Source organism: Carex rostrata, chromosome 3 (genome assembly GCF_964058835.1).
Source record: "Carex rostrata chromosome 3, lpCarRost1.2, whole genome shotgun sequence".
Classification (NCBI taxonomy): domain Eukaryota; kingdom Viridiplantae; phylum Streptophyta; class Magnoliopsida; order Poales; family Cyperaceae; genus Carex; species Carex rostrata.
In genome coordinates this window covers 1,601,056-1,616,751 of record NC_135920.1, presented here as the reverse complement: position 1 = coordinate 1,616,751, position 15,696 = coordinate 1,601,056, and the positions used below count along the sequence as shown (strand labels likewise).

At 34.0% G+C, this 15,696-nt stretch overlaps 1 protein-coding gene and 1 long non-coding RNA gene across 4 annotated transcripts in view; one reads left to right on the top strand and one right to left on the bottom strand.

Moving 5' to 3' along the window:
* Nucleotides 1-15,696, bottom strand: part of LOC144552164 (MADS-box transcription factor 14-like) — a 60,104-nt gene that overhangs the window by 32,727 nt on the left and 11,681 nt on the right. Inside the window, exons 3-8 of one of the 3 annotated variants that reach the window (XM_078300286.1) lie at nucleotides 13,612-13,672; nucleotides 12,908-12,969; nucleotides 12,712-12,811; nucleotides 12,074-12,115; nucleotides 11,513-11,572; nucleotides 11,050-11,418 (exon numbers count right to left, since the gene is read on the bottom strand). The exons of 1 other annotated variant lie outside the window; for it this stretch is intronic. In XM_078300286.1, the coding sequence (XP_078156412.1) occupies nucleotides 11,338-11,418; nucleotides 11,513-11,572; nucleotides 12,074-12,115; nucleotides 12,712-12,811; nucleotides 12,908-12,969; nucleotides 13,612-13,672 (406 nt within the window). In that variant the 3' untranslated portion in view covers nucleotides 11,050-11,337. One more of the 3 variants, XM_078300284.1, reaches the window with a different exon arrangement.
* On the top strand, nucleotides 11,685-13,593 carry LOC144552165 (uncharacterized). Its single transcript, XR_013510963.1, has 3 exons — nucleotides 11,685-11,737; nucleotides 13,097-13,195; nucleotides 13,307-13,593. It is a non-coding gene; the product is annotated as an uncharacterized LOC144552165 (long non-coding RNA).

The window sequence follows — 15,696 nt, the reverse complement described above, 5'->3', positions numbered from 1 at the left end:
ACATGATTGTGATCGTGTGGCTGTCAGGAGTCTATTGGTACCATTGTCGGCCGTCGGCGACCATCAGAGGCGGCGGAATAGGCATCTACAGTACCAATCGGTACCGATTGAGTCCCAGATCGATTTTGTTCGATTTCTTTGTGATTTCTTTCAATTGATTGGTTGTTTAGGCTCGTATGAGGCTATAGAAGGCTCTGGAGGCATCGATTTCCCATTTAAATAGATTTTGGGTATGATTTAGGTTTTGTCACTTCGGTTTCAGTACCGAATTGGTACCAATAGCAGGTACAATGGATTTCAAGTCGAATTGGGCATTCAAAGAGGCCTTTTATGTCATTTAGATTGTATTGGAAGGATTTGGGAGCTTTGGTTTGCATTAGATCAGAATCTGGATCAAGTTGGCATAAAGAACATATATATTTCAATATTTCTAAATCATTTCCTCTTGAATCTTGTGCAGGATATGTGGTTTTCAGTTCATGAATTCAAAGATATACATGTCAGGGATTTTTGTTTCAAATTTGGGATTTTTCTGAGCTCATTTACTCAGTCAAATGGCTTGATCAAGCTCAGGGGTATTCATGGTAATTTTACCATTTTAAATACAGAATTTCCATTTTAAAAAGATGAACTTTGAAACCTCATAACTTTTCATAGGAATATCCAAATGAGATGAAGTTTATATCAATTTTGTGTGTTTTGATGTGTTCCATCTGACTGTGAAGTCCATTTTTCACTTTAGTCCTTTCATTTGCCTGAATTATCAGATTTATCAGCAGAGGTCAAAAAGGCCTATTTCAATGCATTCCTTTGTACCAGTGCTATTTCTAATGCATTGCAATGCTGAGTTCTGACTTGGCTTTCTACCATAGGTTACCAGAGGGAGTCACATGGCCTGGCATAGGTCTGGTTGAGTTCAATAACAAGTTTCAAGGGCATTATAGCCACTGTTTGGTACCAGTATCAAAGAAGAAAGGATCAAAGGTTTCAAAGATCATGAAATCATCACTTTAATGTATTTTGAACATGTCAGAACTTGTAATTTTGCAGGGAAGTCCCTGATTGTTTTAAAATCATGTTTTTATACCCTCTCACTTGATTTCAAGAGGCATTATCATCAAAACTTCATGGATTCATAGATGTAAGTGACATATAGCAATACAATTGCTGTCTTTTTACACTTTGAACCTCAGTTTCTCACTATTTGCAAATAAACCCTTTAAAATAGTGAAATTAGCCATTTTGGTAGCATAACCTTACTATTTCTCTAGTTTTATTTGCAATTAGGCCTTCTCAAGTGATCATTAGATTGAGAGTTGCAAAGGATGCCTGTGGCTCACTTTAAACAACCCTTGTGCATTTATCTTTTTATTTAAAGTCACTTTATTCCCTTATTTTGATTATTTTTGTAAAGAAATCAAAGGGTCAGATGAGCAAGGATGCCTGTGGCTCACTACACTCATCTTTACCTCTAATTAATTTACAAAAAAGAATCAAGGGAGGCAGAGAAGAAGAAAATGAAAGAAAATAGAGAAAAATGTACAAAAATATAACTTTTTATGAAAAGTTTGTATCAAAACAGTACATTTTATGTTTTTAATGTTTAAATACATTATTTAAGTGTTTTTAAAGAAGATTATTGCATCAGAACATAAAAGAAGCAAGTGCTATAAGAAAAGAAGATCAAATGGCTAGAATAAAAGCTTTATTAATGAAAATAATGTACAAACAAGGTCACTAGGGACTTTACATTGCATCCAAGCTCTAATTACCTAGGAATTAGACTTGTAATCACAGAGGAAGCTTATGGTGTGTGTGTGCACCACTTGTATGTGTGTAAATGTGTGTGTAATGTGTAGTTGTATGCTCAGAGCTCAATGTGTGTGTTTTCTCTCTAGCTGTGGGGTGTTTTGAACTTCATTTGAGGTGCCCTTTTATAGGCAAAGAGCTCAGCTCAGGATTTGGTAGGGCTGAGGTGGTCTCATCTTGGCCAGAGGTGCTTGATCAAATGCCTCTGGTTGATTTATGTTTATTTGAATGCCATCAAGACAGGGGATCACCCAATTATACTTTGACATGTCATTTGAGTGTGTTGGATGCATTTGAGCCCTTAGATTGCATTACCAACAGCTCTGGGCATCAATAGCCCTTGATTTACTGCCATATGGATGAGGTATGAGGGAATGCGTGCTCTCAGCCTCCAGGAGTATATTCTCCTATTTTGTCATGACCTTAGGCCTTGAGGTATGGGCAGAGAGACAATCCTTGAGGTATGGGCAGAGAGAAGAGGGAAGGTAGCTCTTTCAATCTTATATAAGCTTTGCTTCAATCCATTCTTAATTTAGGCGAATTTAGAACTCAAAAATCGGCTTAGGCCGCGAGAGGAGGGAAGGAGAAGATGTCAGAGAAAGGGGCCCGCATGTCGGCCTCACTGACCTGTGCCTTCTCTCTCTTTCATTTCCTTTTCCCTCTGTATAAGCTTGGCGCATTGTAGGCCGCACAAGGGGGCAGTGTTATGGTGTATGGTGCTCTTAGCGCACTCAAAATGAAGGGTTCAAAGGCGTTGAGTTTAAACTCAGCGCTCCCTTGCTCGTTTTGGCTGGTCTGGGCGCATGGTGCACCATTCCGCTGTCAGCTTGGTGTATGGAGTTCATTCTTCATGCACTGAGTTCACCCATATCCGAGTTTCAGCGAAAATAGCCATGTGAGGCTGACAATGGGTCCTAGGGGTTAGGTTTAGGCTTGGTATACCCCATATTGCACCCAGAGAAGCCAGGTTTAATGCTAGGGGTACCCTGTGCCATGTGGCACCAATCAGGAGCTGCCATGTCAGCATTTCCTTTGAAAATTCATAACTCTTTAACCATTTGGAGTTAGAATCTGTATAAAATATCAAAATTCATGGTTTTTAATGTATAATATTACCATGAACTTTAATATGTCATTTCCCTTCATCTTGGGAAGATTTTATGCACATTTAGCATTGTTCAAGCATTTAAATTGGTGTCAATTTCCATTTATTTAAATTGGCAACTTTCTAGGCTACAACAGTGGTATAATTAGGTTAACAATTAAATATCGAGTTTCATCGCTTAAGTAGAATAAAATAACACACGTAACTTGAACTTTAAAATGTATGATTTTTAAGAGCAATAATCAATTAGTTGATTTAATAAACAAACCAAACTAAAACAGTATTAATACATTTAAAATAAAATAAAAATTTCATAATAAGTTTTTGAATTAAAATATTTCTTTTAAACATTTTCGAAATTGTACGAAAACTCGTTGCTAATTAATAAATGACAATTAATTAGCGACGAGAAATATTTATTTTTGACTTAGATTCGAAACGACTAATTACACGTAGAATTAGATTAGTTATAAAATAACAAATTGCTCGACTTAGAAATAATTAGAAAAACACGTAAAATAGATAAACATTTATTCTCTAAAATTTTGTAAGACTAATTTACGTATCTAAATTATAATATAACTAAAAGTATATTTTAATACTTATTAGTTTAGTAATAATTACATAATTTATGCATGTTTATAAAAATAAATAGCATTAGGAATTTTTGATAATAAGTTAACTTTTACTGTATTTCGACCGATTTAAAATAATTAGAGTTAAGCTAAAATAAATCAAAGAGATAAGTAATTAGGATATATTAATAGGTAAGACACGTTTAGAATTACCGTAATTAACAAATGATTATTTTTGCGAATATTTTGACATTAGAATTTTTACAAGCAATTTATCTTCAAATTAAATTATTAAAAATATAAATTATTTTAGAATTAAATTAGATTAATTTAGATCAAAGTAAATAATTAATATCTGACTGAATCGGTAATTTTATAAAATCGAAATAATCGAGAATTTAACTTGCACATTAACTAGGACGAGGGTTAGAATAAAATTAGTGCAGATTTTAATTAGTTAAAATTACGTGATCATAGATCAGTCGACTCCGTACAAGTCCGACCCGTGGGCCGATCCGACTGACCCGCAGATCGGAGCATACGTGGAGCACGCTGATTTTTAGCGACAGAGACTCCAGCCCCCTCAGGTGTGGGATATCTGAATTATTCTTTTCGTGGGCGTACTCTTACCAGTCGATCCATCTGACCTGACATCCACACTTTATTTTTAAGTAGTTGCATTAAAACTTTAGAGCATGTTTATCCTTTCTGCACTGTAGGTAGAATTGCATAAACCCTGAAAAATTTGAATTTACTGTATTTTAAGAGTAGAATAATTAAATAATATTATATATATATCTTATTAGAATATTAGGTTATTATCTGTCTTCTTCTCGTAGAAGACTATATTATTATTTTACGTGCATATGCATGCATTGGTGAGAGCTGAGCAGAGCCGAGTGACTTCGTTCCGTCTTGGTGTCACTTGGCATGGGACGGCCCGACAACCACTGAGCTGAGGGTCACTTGATCCTTGGATGGCTTTAGGATTTATATTATATGTATAAACTTTGATTATATACCTTTTTCGATCATTTTGCTATTTGACGTGAGCAGTTCCGATCTCGAGTTCTGTGGCACGGACGATTCGGGATGTTTCCCACGCCTACATTAGGAGCTACATGCCTAGAACAGGTTACCCCACCACGGTTCCGATCTCGAGTTCCGTAGTGGCATTTTTATTACTTGAGACTGCACAGTTCCGATCTCGAGTTCTGTGTAGGTCTGTTTTACGCTACCGCATGGTTCCGATCTCGAGTTCCATGGCGGATTTGGTGATTTGGTCTGCACGGTTCCGATCTCGAGTTCCGTGGCAGAGTGGCGGGTGAGGGCACAGTTCCGATCTCGAGTTCTGTGGCCCTGGTGATGATATTCTTACGACTTGCATTGTATGATTTCTCCTATTGGATATGTTTGGCTTATGAATCGTCTAGGTGAGATGACACACCGGATTTTGATATAACCATCAGCTAGTGTGCTATTATCTTGTGGGGCAATGCTCGATGTCACTAGGCAACGTGTATCATTGCACTCTGATCACAGTCCTTGGATTATATTGCTGGATCTTGTGATCCTATTGGCACAGCACGGGGTGATTTACTTTATCCATATTATTATTATTATTATTGTTATTGTATTTGGGCACACAGTCCAAGGAGTACTGGATTCCGACTTGATTTATATCCGATATTACACCTTGATTTTATTTTGGATTTATTCCGCATGTTGGCATAATAGAATAATCGCATCATGGCATCATTCCAAAGTATTATAAATTCTATTAGCTATTAATATGGGTTCACACATGTGCATATTTTTAATTGTATTCATTTTATAAATAAAAGTCCTTTGACCGTAGAGGATCCCTGAGGGGATAATTTTGGGTCACATACTGGGCGATTCGTCGCTCACCCACAAGTTGTTTCGTGGGTTTTAGGTACAGGTTCTGGCGATCCGCAGCAGGAGATGTCAGGAGCTGTCCCCGAGGGCCACACCACTTGACCTAGTTAGGGTTAGACTTTTGATTAGTTTTACGAGTCCTGTATTTCCTGTGTTATATATACAGGCTCGATAGATCATGTATCCCCTTCTATAGATGGTGTTATTTGGATCCGAGATGGATCGAATTATATGTTATGTATGTGTATGTTTATTTATTTGCTATGTGACTGATGCTTGATATTTATATTATGTTGCTTCCGCTGCTGTTTGATTTATTAGTTATGATTAGCCTTGCGTGCTTAATGATTAATTAAGCACGAGGCGAGGTTGATCACACCTTAATCCAGAATTCCTGGTTTGGGGTGTGACACTATTTATAGAGACAGCTCAAAAATGAGTTGTTTGACTTAAAACGTTACCAACATTTTATAAAATGTTATAACGTTTTAGTTCAAAATGCGATTTAGGGTTTCAATTTTCTGATAGCTCAGTAAAACGTTACCAAAGATTGTAAAATGTTATGTAACATTTTGTACTGTAAAATCTTGATCAAAAACATAAATTTCTGAAGCTTAGATTTAATTAAAATGTTACAACTTTTGTTAAAGGTTACAATGCTGATTTAATTAAATAAACGTTACCAACATTTGTAATTCAATTTTGAATTTGATCCAGCTGTACTTCAGCATTTCTGACATTCTCAAATCGTTATAACATTTTATAAACGTTACAACGTTTTAAATTGCTTCTGAGTTTGTTCAAGCTGTTACTTCAGCATTTCTGACAGGCTGAAAATGTTACAACATTTTACAAACGTTATTAACGTTTGTTCCCTGTTTAAACAGCCTCAAACTTACTTTACCAAGTTTATGATTTTACAATTTGTATTCTTGATAAGTGTATTCATGATTTCTTCATTTCAAGTATTTCATATTGTCATTTCATTTGACTTGAACCTGCATATCTTTCAAAAATAAAAATTGTAAAATTCAATAATTGTATATTTTTGCAAATTAGTCAGATAGACGAAAAACATTATTGGTAGAACAACACTATCTTTGAATAATATGTTAAATTTGTTACAATATTAAAATAAGAGATTCAAATTATATGAATATCCTTATTAGTAGAGGTTTGATATTTGATTTATATCTGTATTCGTTTAATATCCGATCAATATCTATATAAGTTTGATATCTGATCCATATTCGTATACATATTCAATGAATGAGGGACAAACACATACTCTCTTTTTTTCCAAGAAAACATAATTTTAACAATTGTTGGTCCCAAAGGCACTTAATTAGAGGACCGGGAGAGAGAGAGGGGGGGGGGGGGGGGGGGGAGGGGGGGAGGTGAATAGGGTCTTTTAATAATTTGTATTCTAAGTTAAATTATCTAGCATGTCTATAAGTTATTATTGGCGGAAACTAGAATAACTTGAATCTAAACTAATAAATAATAAAATAAATAGTAGAGTTTAGAGACACTTAACATGAGAGTTGTTTACGGAGTTGACACTAACACCTGCGTCTCTGGGGCACTAACGTCTACGTTTCCAGGACCCTAGAGAGTCGACTTTTACCTCCAAAGATGATTTCTCCACTACTTGGCTTCTAATGGCTACCACTCTCTCTCTCTCTTTAAGTAACTCTCTAACGTAGCCTAATAATGAGAATTGATAGCTACAATTCTAGACTTGACACAATTCAACACACACAATAAATCCTATTACAAAAGGGTATTTATGACATTCCTAAACAGTAGTGAAAGTAGTGGAGATCATGGAGGAAGTGGAGATCATGGGGGTCGTTGGGGGTCCACCCATGATCTATCATAAATTGTTTAAAAATAGCGTGACCCATCAGAATAGAGGATATTATAGAAGATCCGGCCTGCTAACCGTGCAAACTATGGACTATGTCGCGTACAACATGAGGGGTGTCGTACAGACTTCTGATTTAGTGAATTTTCTTGTACGATATTTTGCATGTTGTGAACTTCATGAGAGGTGATGTATGCTCCATGTGATGTCTTATTTTGGCGGCTATTTGATAATCGCCGAAATATGACATTTTTTGCTCTGTTTTTGACTTAAATACACAACTTTCACCAAAACCTACTAAAATGACTCAAAAACACATTTGTGGTAAATAAATCAGAAAAATGGCTACTTCGTATTTGCTTTTTGCCATTTTTTTTAGATAAAAAGATAATGAGTTATGCTATATGCTTTGACACCATCAATGATTATCATAATACTTTCTTGAACAAACTTTAATTCACTATGACAATTGAGAAGTGAATTCATCTTGAGACCCTCGTTTTAGAAATTGCTCTATTACCATCTATATTTGAGAGAGCGATAAGTTAATACCATGTTTAGGAAAAAAAAATATTTGCCTTCTATATTTGCTTAATTTTAGAAATTTCTCTATAAATAAAAAAATAGATATTATTGGAGAAAGTACCACATGTATAAATTAGAATTTAAATTGCCTTCTATAAGCACCTATTTCTCCGTTCAAGAGATAAACAAGACATCAAAATTGGATAATTTACATAAAGGCCAACAAAACCACAAAATTGAGAAAACAAATCCATCACACTTCTTACAAATCAATTCAAATATTCAACCACAAAAATGAGATATATATTAACATATCAGGGAACAACGTTGAAGGTGCCAGAAAATACAGGGTTCAAGAGAATAACCTGAAGGGATAATCGTTGTAGAAAAGACAATAGGACAACTCGACAGGACAAGCCAAGAGAGATGAGGCAAGATGGATGCAATACAGAGATATAGTGAGGGGGCACAAGTTCAGCAGTGTGTTGTTGTAAGCAATCTATTGCTCTATTTGACTAAGAGTGAGTCTATGGTACTATGCATATCACGGGTTGTTATCGTGCTACGGCTCTATATTCGAGTTTTCAAATCCTAACGGTCGATCCGAACCGTTCATCTTGTTCTCCATATTAATATGTATTTGGAGACCAAATTTTACATTTTTTGAAATTTTTTTACTATTTTTTTAGATATTTAGAAAATCACTTGATCTGAAAATTCTGGACCATCCAAAAACAGTGATTTTCAATAAATCTAAAAAAATAGTAAAAAAATTTCAAAAAATGTAAAATTTGGTCTCCAAACACATATTAATATGAAGAACAAGATGAACGGTTCGGATCGACCGTTAGGATTTGAAAACTCGAATATAGCGCTGTAGCACAGTAAAAAATCGTAATATGCATAGTACCATAGACTCACTCTTTGACTAATTTGTAAAATATTAAATTATACGATTTCTTTTTTTGAGATAGTTGCAGGTTTAATTGTTATGTCAATTTATTTGTCAAGACAAGCATTAATACATGATTCATGGTAAATACAAGTTAATGGATTGATTGGATGAATCATCAAGAGCAAGATAGTCCACTTTTACCATTTTAATTTATCAATTTTTATATATCTAAAAATATGATAAAGTAGGCTTGAGGTTGTGCTACGTGTGTCTATTTGTTACAACGATTGATCAAACAAAATAACGGTTGAAATCAAAACTTATGAATTACAAAAGTATATTTTCAGGCAAATCAAGCACAAAAGAATTAGAGTCCAAATGTCTGATCTGCCCCAACCAGTATCGATTGACCAACCCTCACTACGGTTGATGATGAAATCCTGATTTTGTTTCATTTTCTGATATTTTTTTATATCTCTATATTAATAGAAGGGTTGATTGTTTCCCCTTCAACAAATGAACAACATCCTTTGTGCCGTCACTTTTGAATCATTTAAAAGGTTTAGCCTTGTCCATTGTTACTTATACTTAAACTTGAATTTTCTTTCAATAACTTCAAATCCACTTCACCTAAATTGATCAAGTTGAGATTAGAGTGATAGTTAGTGATTCTTGGAGTTTTTGTTGAACTTAGAGCCTTTAGTGCTCGATCGTTTTGGGTCGAGTTGACTACCCGCATGTTATAAGGTTTCACTGGTTCCACATTGTATTATTTTATCAATAGAAAGGTGCACCGATAAGCAGCCGCGATGCCCCAGAGATGTAGACCTTTAGTTGCCGAAGTCCGTTATCATCTCTTGTGTCAATTCTCTTAACTTTTCTATTTACTTTTACATGCACTTGATATTTTAAGGTTTTGATTCCGCCAAGAACTACTTGCCCGCACATAAGATCTAATTTTATATTTGAATATCCAACTAAATAGAGTTTAGAATTAAAAAAACCTCTATATTCACCTCGTCGTTAGAGAAAACACAATGAACTAGCAAATTAAAATTTTCAAATTTAAAATTTTAAAGAAGTGGTGAGTGTGGTACGTACATTAGCAAATCTAATATTGTTTGGTGGAATTTTGAGAGAGAGAGTTAGAGAGAAATTACCTCACGTCTCACATATGAGTTGTTGATTTTTTTTTACTAAAATAAATTCTTAAATATCAAAAGTTTTCAAAATTATACAAAATTATATTTAAAAAAAATTAATTATATAAAATTCTCATAAAAAATATAAGGGTCAATAAAACATGCACTTGATATCTGTCTCTAATTTGTATCAATTAAAACATGTAAAGAAGGTGACGTGTTACCTATTAGGCTATTACTAGCACTCTCCAAATTGTTTGACGTAGAAAAAAAATATAATCAGGTACGAATCGATTTGCAATATAATCCATAATTATACAACAATACAAAAAAAAGGTGCTCTACTTGTAATATTGATTAATTTCTTAATAAAAATACATAATAAAAAAAGTTAAACCGATTAATAGGACCGAAACAATCCTTATTATAATATTTCATAACGAACTCCTTTTATTACAACAATCGTGGCTCACTTCTTAAAATCCTTGTACAATAGGACTGGCAAAAAAGCTCGTGGCTCGTGGCCTCTGGCCCGCTTGGTATTCGCCCGTGACTTGATCGGTAACAGCTCGTTCGTTAGTGGATCGAGTTAAAATTAGCTCGCTCGCTATATACTCGAACCAGAATTAATGAGTTTGAGTTTGGTCTAGCTCGGCACGAGCCAGCTCGGTCGTTAACGAGCTATTTAATATACATAGTTTAATCAGATCCGTTTACTTCAGATTAGAGATATTATGGTCTATGGATGTTATAGTCAGTGTTATGACAATTGCACTTTGGACTGTGTTTAAGTTGGTTGGTAATTTTGTATGGAATATGTGTGAATTAATTATAAGCAATTAAGTTAATTTGTATGAATTTGTTTGGTTTGGTATGCATGAATTTATTATGTGAATATATTTGTATGAATTTAGAATTTTGATATATTTGTATGTATGAATTTAGCTGTAAAGTTAATTTATAATAGTTGATTTGCTTAATTATAATTGAATTAAGAGTATTTATCAGTAATTAGTCATATAAATATTATTTTGTTTTAGCCATAATTGATAAGATGTGTTATAAAAATTTAAGATATAGCAGGAAAACAAATATACAAATTTATAAATTTGCCAAGCTAGTAACGAACTAGCTCGACTCGCTCGGACAAATTACGAATCGGTCTTGAACAATAGTTTTAGCTCGGGACCTAAAATCCAAATTCGCTCGCTCAGCTTGACATACTAACAAGCCGAGTACGAGTGTGACCTAGTTCGCTCTTTAACAGCTCGTTGCCACCCCTACTCGTACATATACTATACCGGGGATTCAAAGAACTGATCGGATACAAATACAATACAAGGAAAGACCTCTCTCTCTCCATTTCTTTCGTATACTACTAGTACTTTCTACCAAGTGCTAACCGTAATTAAGCTCACGTGAGGTGAACAGGCGCCGCTTCGCACGCGTGTTAGTTCCAACAGACTCATTTCCAATATTTATTGTATTTTAATAACAGCGGTGTAATTGAAAGTATTATTCTAAGAATTCTTCTCTATGGCAACTTCGAAACTGCTGCCCTTTTCGGCTCCTTCCGTATCCGGCAGCTTGTTGATTCCTTCCTTCAAGAAAAATATGAAAAGATAAATAGCAAAAATTAGGAATAAGACATTATGAATTAAAAAAAAACACTAAAAAGATAGTATTATCTCTTGCCTCTGTCTGTTCTTCATTCCAGATACAACTCAGGTTGTTCTCATGGAGAAGTGCCTTTCCCTGAACAAGAATGAAATTCAATGTCAAAAGCGTTTCTTCATGACTTTCTCTTTTATTTTTTCTATTGGAATCTCTTCAATAAATTTTGTTTTGCTTTGAATCTCTTCAATAGTTGATAACGCGGATTGGAACTATTGGTAATGATTTCATTGCGGTCTGATACCTGTAAGTCTCTCTACAATTTTTTAATTTAATTTTGTCACATCGTGGGCTTGCTTATCCTCTATTGTGCGCAGAGAGTCGTGTGGATTAACGAGGTATTTTGAGATTAATTAGGTCGATCGCGACTTTTGACAAAATAGTCGAAAGCTCTCCAGGGTACAGGAGCTTTTTAGCGCTATAGAGAATGAATATTCGAGGACTATCTAAAAGGATCGTGTAAATGGTTTAAATTCGAGATATTTAATTCCGTAAGAAGAAATAAGAATCATTTTCTCAGAACAAGATCTCTGAGTTCTAGGCAGATTTATTTAATGCTCCAATTAGAACCATAAGACATACCTTTTCTTGGAGTTCGTTCATCATATGCTTCATCAATTCAGTCTGCACAAAAACTTTTCTTGTGAGAAAACGAACAGTTCAATTAAACTCTAAAATTTTGGTTCAAGTAGCTTGCCAGAAATAATCAGGACACATATTTGGTATCTTTTTCGACACTGCTTTATATAAACATAAGTTCTTTAGGTGAATTTGATCGTGCAGGTTCCATCCATGCCAGCTGGCACTAACCATTTTGGGCACCTCTTTTTGTTTTTATTCACACTATCCTATAGTGAAAAATCTGCTTGTGCATGCTTACAATTGATTTTACCCTTTGCTGTGGCACCCGTTTTAAGTGTGAATATTCAAACTGCAGCAAGACAACCAGATACACAATTTTATGTTAACCCTAATTATGCAACTAATCACCCAAATTAACACAGTGAAGTCTAAAATTGACTTCAAGTTGCCAATAAAGCTTGATCAAAGGTACAATTTTGCAACCAAACCTGTAGGAATCATTAGTTATGCTTTCAGCTAGAGTACACATCAAATTGACCTAAATAGGACTCACAATTTACTCAATCTATGCAACTATAACAGCAGACAACAGTGATTACTTCTTTTATAAACATGTACTTTACAGGGGGGCCAATTACCTTGTGAGACATGATCGTTGCCAGGGCAGACTCCAATTTATTCTCTATTTGATTAAACTCATCCAAATTTAGTTTTGGAAAATCTGAACCATCGATCAACCTAAAGAATTCCAAAGTGCTTTGAAACAACTATTTTCTAGAAAAAAAATTCAAATAGATAAATTTCTGAAAATTATGCACAAGCTTAGATAAGTACCTTTGTAGAATCTTTGGTACATCAACTTTGGTCCCTGAATCTGCTGATAATCTCACAGACCTCTGAAATAAAAAGCCATTTATTTAACAGCTACAGGTGGCTAGAATATGGAATGGCCCACGTAGTTTTCTTTTTTATTAGAAAAAAATAAACCAACTTTTTTATTGATTTTTTGATGTCGTATTGTAGGTTGATCTCAGGAAGACATAACCATCCAAGCCGCCGTACTGATCACGGGCCTTTACCAGTATAGTAAAATTGCCTACCTACTGAATTGGTAATTTGAAGGTACCAACCCTATGTTTGCTTCTAAGTTTGTTCATTTTTAGTTCTCCACTGTATATATTAGCTCTGGTACTTTTTTTGCAAAAGACAATGTAACTTCTGGGTAAATTTCAGGTTGAATTAGTTGCCTTGGTTATTTTGCGAGGTATTATTCAGCTTTACATACCTAATCTCCAAGGATTCAAGTTTCAGAAGGTATGTGGCATCTGCCTTATGACCTAAAGCTAATATAAAATTCGATTAACATCAAAAGGGGACCGCTTTTAACATTCATTAACCCTTATTTGCATAATATACTATTAATATGTCATCTAAGGCAAGTAATGATAGATTGAAATCTGTTAAACACACAGAATATGTACTTGAGAGTTTACACTGATGATACCACAAATATGAAATTTACTTACATCTTGTTGTACCATGTTTACACCTTTCTCAGCATCTGAAAATCTTGTGTACTTCTCTATTATCTTTTCCATGCTGCAAAATTTTGTATGAAAAGAGAAGTATGAGCTGGTATGACATTGGTAGGAACACCACTGATATGAACAGTTTATGTGGGGTGTCGGTTGCACTGAAAAAATGGTTTCATGGTTCAAGACTAAAAGCACAATACTGGGTATATGAGTTGGAGATCGCTACTTTGGCACCTGGCTTAAGGGTTGTTCCTGGTCAGAAGGCTATTACTGAATTCACCCTTTGGTGTTTTGAAACCACGTAGTTGGTTAAAAGACAACCAAAACTAATAGGAACCGTAAAAGATAATTCAACACACAAACATCCATTATTTTTCTGCAGGGTACTAAATTTTTCATTTTAGAATTTTCAACTTTTTTCTGAATAAATAAAAAATCATGATTATTTAATGGTCCAAAATAGTTGCAGACGGTGATTTTTTCCTTTCAAAAAGGTATAAAAAATGTAACAATTGATTTTTTCTCTTCAAAGAATACCAAAGAATCTAACATATATAGAATGTAATTTGTTTTCCAAGATCATTCACACTAAGCAACAATAGATTTACTCTCAAAATTACATGAAAGAAATCTAACGATGGATTGGCTCCAACAAATATCTTATATTATTTATTACTTTATTAAACTCTGCCTGTGTAGTTTCTGCACAATCTGTCCCAAATCAGAATAAAGGATGAGAGTCGTGATAGGCGTGGCGAACCAACGATAGACCAATGGTCGAAAAATAGCCATTCTCTCATGAAATGAAACCCATAGATAATGACTTGTGATTTGGTTTCATTTCTAGCCTATCCCAACTTGTTTAGGACTAAAGGTTTGGATTGTTGTATTTACTATATTAATATATTTTTTTTCTTTAATTTTTCAAACTTCTTGCCAATATTTTCCTGCAACATATACATGTGTGCATGCATATATATATATATATATGAGGAGGGATCAAGTTACAACACTTGAAAGTTACAACAAAGTTACAACAAAGTTACAACATCTATTTTTTTCATTTTCAAAGTCCAAATCGTCGATTCAAACCGTTAGATATTCAATCTATATTAAAATGTGCTTGGAGACCAAATTTTACATTTTTTGAAATTTTTTTGCTATTTATTAAGATGGGTACAAAATCGCTGTTTTTTAATGATGCAGAATTTTAATAAAAACAACGATTTTGTACCCATCTTAATAAATAGCAAAAAAATTTCAAAAAATGTAAAATTTGGTCCCCAAGCACATTTTAATATAGATTGAATATCTAACGGTTTGGATCGATGATTTGGACTTTGAAAATGAAAAAAATAGATGTTGTAACTTTGTTGTAACTTGATCCCTCCTCTATATATATATATATATATATATATGAGGAGGGATCAAGTTACAACACTTGAAAGTTACAACAAAGTTACAACATCTATTTTTTTCATTTTCAAAGTCCAAATCGTCGATCCAAACCGTTAGATATTCAATCTATATTAAAATGTGCTTGGAGACCAAATTTTACATTTTTTGAAATTTTTTTGCTATTTATTAAGGTGGGTACAAAATCGCTGTTTTTTAATGGTGCAGAATTTTAATAAAAACAGCGATTTTGTACCCACCTTAATAAATAGCAAAAAAATTTCAAAAAATATAAAATTTGGTCTCCAAGCACATTTTAATATAGATTGAATATCTAACGGTTTGGATCGACGATTTGGACTTTGAAAATGAAAAAAATAGATGTTGTAACTTTGTTGTAACTTTCAAGTGTTGTAACTTGATCCCTCCTCTATATATATATATATATATATATAGAGGACTTGGCTACGGTGCTATGGGTAGCTAAGAGGCCTCCCGTGCTACGGCTCAATATTTGACTTTTCAAAATTCTAACGGTCGATCCGAACCGTTCATCTTGTTCTCCATAATAATATGTGCTTGGAGACCAAATTTTATATTTTTTGGAAATTTTTTACTATTTTTTTAGATTTATTGAAAATCGCTGTTTTTCAGACAAATCTGGACCATAAAAAACAACGATATTCAATAAAT